At 28.6% G+C, this 9444-nt stretch overlaps 1 protein-coding gene across 1 annotated transcript; it reads left to right on the forward strand.

Annotated features, from left to right (window-relative positions):
- Positions 1-4207: 4207 nt before the first annotated feature.
- Positions 4208-6050, forward strand: LOC107946529 (NAC domain-containing protein 100). Its single transcript, XM_016880910.2, has 4 exons — positions 4208-4428; positions 4551-4778; positions 4862-5139; positions 5240-6050. Exons 2-4 carry the CDS (start codon positions 4592-4594, stop codon positions 5849-5851), a joined length of 1077 nt encoding a protein of 358 aa, XP_016736399.1. The 5' UTR covers positions 4208-4428; positions 4551-4591; the 3' UTR covers positions 5852-6050.
- The last annotated feature ends 3394 nt before the right edge of the window (positions 6051-9444 follow it).

The raw sequence follows: 9444 nt of genomic DNA on the forward strand, positions 1-9444 counted from the left end.
GGCATTGTGTCAAACTTACATGATACGAGTAATAAGGTTCGTATGGGTTATATGGGTCGTAATGACAACTTCATGATGACTATTGTTAAGTATATTACTTGCTTACAATGGTTTGTGGTTGAGTTTGAGTTGTTTGGGTTGAAGCTAAGCTTGTGGGCACTCATTCTTTTTCATTAGCGGGAATGCCTTGACCGAAATGAATCCTATCTATCTACTCTCATCGCACCATTTATTAATACAAGAAAGTGGAGTGAAGGTTAGCTGTAAGGTGGAGATGGTAGAGTTGGATAAAGAGGAAAGAGGAAGAAAGGGAAAAGAAGACAGAAGGTTTTGGTTGAAAAAAATAATAAGAAAAGAGAGATCCATTTGTTAAGAGGACTTTTATGGTATGTTTGGGAAAAAAACACATACTAAAATCTTTAACGTTTACCAAAATTTCTAGCGTTATTGGTATAACGTTAGAAATTTTGGTAAACGTATCACACAGTAAATTTTTTGCTTTATCAAGTAGTATGAGAGGTATATAGATGGGTTGCCTCCCCCACCTATGCCATCTGGAAGTTCTTAATAGGCCTATCTATAATTCATTGGGTTGCCTCCCCCACCCATGCCATTTGGAAGTTTTTAATAGGCCTATCTATAATTCATTGGTCTTTTGTTAGGTTAGCAATGTCATGAGAAGGGACCAGGATGCAGGGTATGCCAGTGACAAGTGATAAGTGTCTTATGAGAGTGACTAGGTGTTAAGGGTAGTTGACTTACGTACTCCTAACAACCTTCTAAAATAGTTCCCCTGGAAAACTAGGCTAGATGATAGAGGTGGTAATCCAACAGAGTCAAGTGTTGCAAGTACCTAGACAAAGGTGTCTCTAATAGCAAGGGTGACCTTAACAAGATATGTGTAACAAGATTAATAAAATTAATAAAAAAAAATCTAGTTTAGAATGTGCCATAGGCCCTCTAGTCTTTAGATTTCAAAACTCAAGTCCAATTATTAATAGTGTTAATTATTTTTGTTAAATTTGTTGGTATACCATTTTATAATAAAAAAATACACACTTGATAGCCATGTAACTAAAAAATGTGTTGTAATAAACAATAAATTAACAATATAATTTTAATAGAGTTAACAATTGGACCTAAAATTTAAATTATGAAAAAGTAGAGAAACTAAATTATTAGAAAAAAAGAAGTATAGAAACTAAATTGTAATTTACAAAAAAGTATAAAGACTTATGAGATATTTTAACCAAAAATCTATTTCACAAACTAACTCGTTAATTCGATTGGAATCAAACTAACAGTTGATTTAAATCAATCAAACAGTAGGACATTTCATTTACTTTCGTTCTTAAAACAAGTATGGTTCAGAAAAACCGATAAGAAGGTGTCAAGTGGCAGCTGCTGGGGCAGAGAGTATCAAGTTTTCAAAATTTCTTAATGATGGCATACGTGGCAGTATGGACCTTTGATTTTATGTGCCAAGATAATTCCATAAAAGAGGCCAACTTTACACGTGTCTTCCAATTATTGGGTTCTTCTTTGAAAGGGAATGGTTCTGTCCCTACTATATTAACATAAATAGAATGGATATATTCTTGAAATAATTACAAAATAATTAAAAAATTATACTACTAGATAAGCAATTCTATTTTGCCCCATATGATTAGATACCCTAATTACTCACTAAATTATTAACAAATCACAAATCATTGATATTTGTTTATGTTTACATCTACTTGGATGATCTTAATCTTATTTCGGTATCAACAATATAATTTAATGCAATTGACTACAATTAAAATTTTATTTTCAAAACTGCAACAATAAATTATGTTGATTTTTGTATTACAGTCTCTTTACTCCTATGCTCATACTACCCATTTTAATTATACTTGTAGGAATAATGAGCAATTGTGTAAAGTAAAAAGTTGGTAGTTTTCCATTTAAGTAAGAAAGAGTGCGTCTCAGACAAAAACTAGTTAATTATTATTTTAAGTAAAACTAGTTGAATTTAGAGTATTCTTTTTTGGTGAATTGCAAGAGGGGGGCGAAACTTTAATAATACATGCTTAGCGCGATTTGAGCCTAGGTGATACTTAAGGCAATAAACACCCCAACGAGATTCTCAGTTTAACTTCAATTTTTTCTTTAAACATTGAAATTAATTAAGAATTTTTATAATACTATGGATGTTAAAAAATTTAAACATGAATAGCATAGATTGATAATGGTGTAATTAAAATGACGCTAATTAGTCAATTTAAGTTGAATAAACAAATTTATCTAATTTTTGGAAGCTGAAAACTTCAGTTTCTGTTATCTTTCCATGCATTCACACTGCAATTTATCTGAAATTAGAAATGAGAAGTATTTGAATGGAAAAAGCTCTGCTCCTTTTTCACATTGAAAAATAGAATAGTTTTATATCTTTTTCTCACTCATTTTTAATATAATTACATGTTGGGTGTTTTTGGATTCCAGATGAAACAACACCTCTTCACAATTATTAATCAATTATTCTATTCCCGATTGCTGAAAATGTTTTTAAATATTCACTAAAAACATAATTACGCTATTATTTTATTAATTTTAATCATATATTAAATATATTTTTTAATAATCATTAAGTAACTATGCCTTAATTGGCAATATAATTAAGATTTATGTCGACTATAAACTATGTAACATTTTAATCCATCTCAATCATCTATATGGAATAAAAAAATCAAAATTAATTGAAGTATATATTTTCTAAAACTAAAACATATAAAATGTGAAAAAAAAATTATATTTAAGCATTTTATTGAATTTGTGTTACTTTTAATTGGGCTTATAAAAGTATAAAAATATATTTTTTAAAATTATAATTAATATTACAAAGACATTTCTTTGAACAATCTTATTATAAGTTCTGATCATATTTGCTCTGTTTGACACAATATCTAGAACTACTCGTAGCTCCCTCAACCCATAAATAAGAAGATAATGCGTTTCATCGCACTCAAACCCACGTCCCCTACATTGACAACAATACACATGCCAATGAAGCTAAGACTTAATCGGGATGATAACACTTTTGTGTTTTCATAAGTTTATATCATTCTTAAGAAAAATAAAAAAAAAATTACAAATATAAATATGTTTAATAGTATTAAAAGAATATATTTATATTATAAAATATTTTCTTTTATCCCTACGATGAGAATGACAAAATCTGGTATTAATTATGATATTAAATTTTCAAAATACTTCTTCAAGATTAGCTTTCGTAAAATATAATAGAATTGTAATTATTATTAAAAGTAACAAATACATATACAAAAGTAAGAGTGGGACCAATTCATTATAAGTTGTTTTGAAATGTTCAATCTTTTTATAAGTTAAATGAGGTGTAAATGAATCTTTAATTAATTGGGTGATATATTAATAATTTTTATTTTTTTAAGAATCTATATTCTTATTTAAACCGTAGTTAAGTTGGTATCATAGTTCAACTATTACCAACTCAATAAATTTCTTTTTTCTTGTTTTATTGTACTTTTAAAATAATAGTAGTAAAACTTTTGCATATGATCCAATTTGAACCCATACCACCAACATTTATAAAAAAATTTATCACTTTAATCAAAACTTTATTTTGATTTTTTTATACACACTTTAGTGTTATTACCCAAATTGTTTCACTCGTATTTTTTTATTGTGTTATTTTTAAACACACATTTGTGTTCTAAATACATAGTTTCCACACATATATATGTGATAAAATTTCTAGTGTTGATAATGTCATTAATTGAGTTAATGTCTCAAGCCAACTCGATACAAGTCAAGAAAAATGACAATTGGAGTATATTTAGTATTATTAATTTGATGCATTTACCTATTTAAATTTTCTTTTACGGATAACTTAAACAAAATTTTGTATATATTACACATGTTATAAATATTAATTTCAAACCTTAAATTTCATTATTTATTATATAGAATTTAAATTTCTAATAATTCTTATTATTTACACCTTTAGTGTCATCATATAATTTTAAAATTGAAATCATATCTTATTTATTTTTTGTGTAAAGTATTTTAATTGTGTGTGTAATAATATTGGAAATGCCTAAAACAACCAAGGAAGTTGCCTTAGGAACCACGTTTCTTTCTCCCCATACACCAGTATTTAGGGGGGCTTTGTATCTCATGCTGCCTTTTTCTCTCTTAAACACCCTCTCTTATCTTTCAGGTTTACTACTTTTTTACTTCCATGGCTTCTCCCTTTTCTCTCTCAATCCTTAACTTTATCATCCTTTCCCCCAACTTCCCTTAGCTTTATATAACCTTTCTTCCTATCTCTTTTTCTTCATCACTTTCCATTTCAATTTGATTTTGTTTTCTCTGTTGCTTGCTTTGGACATTAAGAACTTCACCTGTCTGGTCAGTTCATACATATGTATACACAGATACATATATTTAGACAGAGATTAAAAGGGTGTGTTTTCTAAGGACTTTCAACTGAAAATTGTGGGGGTTCTTTTTTTCCTTTTTTTTTTTTGCAGATTTTGGAACACAAGCTTTAGTGTTTAAGGTTGTTCCAGGAATGGCAAACATTGGTGCAATTGGTCAAGAAAATGATCAAATGGATTTGCCCCCAGGTTTCAGGTTCCATCCAACAGATGAAGAGCTTATTTCTCACTACTTATACAAGAAAGTTCTTGACGTTAACTTCAGTGCTAAAGCCATTGGAGAGGTGGATTTGAACAAGTCTGAGCCTTGGGAATTACCTTGTAAGAGTTGTTAATTTAACCTTTTTTGTCAAACATGTGACTGTTTTCTTGAAAGAAATTTCTTATGTGTTGTTTGGTTGCAGGGAAAGCGAAAATGGGTGAGAAAGAATGGTATTTTTTCTGTGTGAGGGACAGGAAATACCCTACGGGGTTGAGGACAAATAGGGCGACTGATTCAGGGTACTGGAAAGCAACGGGGAAAGACAAAGAGATTTATAGAGGGAAATCATTGGTTGGGATGAAGAAAACACTTGTTTTTTACAAAGGGAGAGCTCCAAAAGGTGAAAAAACCAACTGGGTCATGCATGAATACAGACTGGAAGGCAAGTATTCAGTCCACAATCTCCCTAAAACTGCCAAGGTAAAACCATCAATTTTCTTTTCCTCTGTTTTCCTTCTGTGTTAAAAGCAAGTTAAATCAATGGAGTTTTTGATGGATCTTTTTGCTTGTTTGTTTGTAGAATGAATGGGTTATTTGCAGGGTGTTTCAAAAGAGTTCTGGTGGGAAGAAAACTCATATTTCAGGTCTGGTTAATATGGGTTCATTTGGAAATGAATTGGGTCCTTCCGTTCTTCCACCATTAATGGATTCTTCTTCAAGTTTCAATGCCAAGAAAAACCCTGTTTCTGAATCGGTTTACGTGCCCTGCTTCTCCAATCCCGTCGACGTTCAACGCATTCAACTCGACACAATCGATCATTTTCCCGAGAATCCTCTCCTCCTCCCTGTTTCATCGAATCCAACAGATATTTTCCCGAGATTCCAAGCTCCAAACCCTTTCTTCTCGGCTCAACCCGTCACTTTCCCACCCAATCTTCACCTCCCTGGCTCTGTTTTAATGCAAGACCAATCCATCCTCAGGGATTTACTTGAAAACCATGGATCAAACATGAAATCAGAGAGGGAACCAATGGTTAGTGTTTCACAAGAAACTGGTTTAACCACTGATATCAACAATGAAATCTCTTCTGTTGTGTCCAATCTGGAGATTCGAAAGAGGCCATTTAATGATCAACAACACCCTTCTGCTTCAACTGGACCTCTGGATTTCGATTGTTTCTGGCATTACTGAAAAAAAAATCCCATTATTGTCTGCAAAATTAGAGTTTATGTTACTATTATTGTCTGCCAAAAAAAAAAAAACACCATGGTTGGAGTTTGTGTACGAGATTTTCATTCAAGTGCTCTAAAATCACAACTTTGAAAGAAATTGAAGCTTAAAATCATGTAATATAAAATTATAATTAAATCCCAATATTACAAAAAAAAAACTTTTAAACTGCTCTTCTTTCTGAGTTTTGGTTATTTCCGTATTTAAAAAAATATTATTTTATTGTATGATGTAATATTATTATCATTATTGTCAATTTGCATAGATATAGTATTTGTCAGATATGAGATTCAATTGGTAGCAAACTGATGATTATTTTTCTTGATTTTAATTAAAATAATGGCAATTCAGCCTGTAGGATGTTACTGCTTACATCAATGGTGGCATGAGTTTCATTCTTATATTTCTTGTTTTATTCCCTAAATCTTCATCTTATATCACCATATGCGGCTTTTCAATCCAATTTTACTACTATTCATCTTTTTCTTTCAATTTTGTAATTCTCAAAATATGATTTATATATTTTTATCTATTATTTCTTTTATGCTTAACTTTTTTTTTAAAAAAAATTTCATTTGAGCTCTCGGACGTTAGAATTTCTATCAATCAAGTTCTTTAACGGGTCATTTTAATGGTTAGCTGTTAAAGTGAAATGATTTGTCGTTTTCTATTTTTTGGTTGAGTTAATTGCGTAGATATTCTCAAATTATGATTTTTTTTTTAAATTGGTCCCAAACTTCAAAATATTTTAGTTACCTTCTTAAACTATCAATGTTTTATCAATCAATGTCTTTTGTTATTAAAACCATTAAATGTCACATTAAATCTTATGTAACTAAGTTTAAAATGAAAGTTTTAAAGAAATATAAAATGTTGCCGCATAACTTTTAAAAGCAAAAATAAAAAATAAAGTAAAGAAAAAAAGAGTGAACAATAAAGCTTTTGTAAAAGTTTTGAAAACCTCAAAATCTATTTTTTACAAGATTAATTTTATTCTTAAATTTTTTATTTTAAATTATGTCACATAAGATTTAACTTATTATTTAATTGTTAAATTAACAGAAAAACTTAATTAATATAACTTAGATAATTTGGGGATATAATTAAAATAATTTGAAGTTTTGAATATCCAAGATTTCAGTATAAAAACAATAGAAAATTTGGAAGGAACAAACTTATCTGTGAGCAGAAAGCTTGGATATTGCTGTTGCAAGCTGTGGTAAATGATAATCTTAGATTTGGAAGACTAATAGCCTAATAGGTGCCGGTGAGAATAGCTTAGAGATTTATATTAAAGAGTTAAATTCCCTAAAATATTCTTTTGAAATAGTGAGACATTTTACATTAAAAAAAAAACAAACAAAGAAAGAAACAATTTCCCATTGACTTAAACAAGTTTTTAGATTGAACCATTTTGTTTTCAAGAAATCACAAAAAAAAAGTAAAATATTTTACATTAAAAAAACTAATTCTTAATGTTTCATGTCATTCCGATGTGCACATGAAAAAGAATAATAAAAAAGCAAATCCCATTTAGTTTGCTAGGAATAACAGTAAATATTAGTATGCACCTCGTCATTAAATTAAACAAAAAAAAATATAGAGGACTAAAAAATAAATACTAATATTCTTATTTAAATATAATTAAATATTATTTGTAACTATTATAAATAAATATTAATAATTTTCGAATTTAAGATTTTAGGTTTAAAGTTTAAGATATTGAGGTTAAGGTCTAGGGTCTTAGGGTTAGAGTTTAGAGTTTTAGCATTTATTTATAATGAGTTATTATTTATATTCAAATAAAATTGTTAGTATTTATTTATAAGTCCTCCATTATTCTTTATTTTATTTAATGATGAAATGTCATGTTATTATTCATTAATGATGCATAAAACTTATGCGTTGATAGTGCATCAAACATTCTGCCTTTAATTTAATCATGCGCTTTTATTAAATATATAGAACTACAATATATTTATTGAAAATATTTTTAAAATTGGCATAATGACTTATTTGGCCATCTAGTTTTTTTAAAAAAGGCATTTTAGCCCTCCATTTTAATTTTCGCCTCTTTCAGCCCTTAAACTTGTATTGTCTGTCAAATCACCCTAAAAATAGATAGAAAAGTTAATATTTATTAACTTTGTTAATGTGACAGTCCATGTGTATGTCACATCAACAATTAATTATTTTTTAAAATTAAAAATATTTTTTATAATTTTTATACTTTTTAAATAATTTTAATTTTAAAAGAATACTTTTTATACACTTTTTGAATTTTTTAAACTTTAAAAAATTAATTAATTGCTGATGTTGCATCAATGTGGCAATCCACATGTATGCCACATCAGCAAGGTTATCAAACGTTAATTTTTCTATTTATTTTGGATTGATTTGACAAATAACACAAATTTAAAGACTAAAAGAAATTAAAAGTTAAATAAAGTGCTAAAAATGACTTTTTATAAAATTGAAACAACAAGTAGTTATTATGCAAAAAAATAAAAATAAACCATTTAATTTAATAATGCACTCTTTTTAAATGTAGAACTATAATATTTTGTATTGAAAATATTAAAAAAAGTGAAATTGAGATTTGTAAAAATACTCCGAATAACTTAATCCTAGCAAAAACAAATACTTATTAACCAAATATTGATTATTGACCGACTAAAACTACCAACACTTTCCATTCAACTTATTGTGCAACACTTCTTATTAGGGCAAATTTTTTGCACACAAAATAGAATTACAATTTTTTAAAGAATTTACCTTCTTTCCTTCGTCATTTCCTTCTTCCCAATGTTGTAACATGATAAAAGATAAAACAGTTACAGTTTTAAATATTAAATTTTAAGGTTGTATTTCTGTTTTGATCACTCAAATTTAAAATTTTTATTTTAATCACTACTATTATCGAAATTTAATATTTTAGTCAATCATCTGTTAAATCACTAATAAAAACCTTTTTTATTAGCATAATGAGAAATATAGTCTTCTGGTTCTGCTCATGATTCTGCGGCCGATATGATAGTTTAAAAAGCCATAAAAAATGGGCAACCGGGACGGTAAGTTATTATAGTAAAAGTCATTGCCACAAATGACAAGTTAGCGACCATCATCACCGGAGATCAAATCCGAGATAGTCAGTATTTGTTATGTGATTTGAAGTGTTGAGCAATGTTCGAAGGCGGATAGGATGAACGAGTGGGAATTTAATCCTGAAATTGCATTGCATCATATATAAATTGATTACTCTTTGATTTATTTTATGAACCATGAAGAATGCTTAGTACATTACTATGCTATAAAGTATATGCCTTGTCGGTTTTTTTTTTTTGCGGTTATATACAATGATTTATAATTTAGACTCACACTGAGTCGTTGTAAACTCACTCCTCCTTTCTTGACCTATCAAGTAGTACAGAAAATTAGAACATGGGATGACATCGGAGGACCTTCGGATTAGCAAGTTGTTTTCTTTTTTTCTATTATGAAGTTTTATTTAAGTTCCCTTAAAACAATTTATTTTCTGGTTGTAATTATTATTA

This window comes from Gossypium hirsutum, chromosome D12, assembly GCF_007990345.1.
Source record: "Gossypium hirsutum isolate 1008001.06 chromosome D12, Gossypium_hirsutum_v2.1, whole genome shotgun sequence".
Lineage (NCBI taxonomy): Eukaryota > Viridiplantae > Streptophyta > Magnoliopsida > Malvales > Malvaceae > Gossypium > Gossypium hirsutum.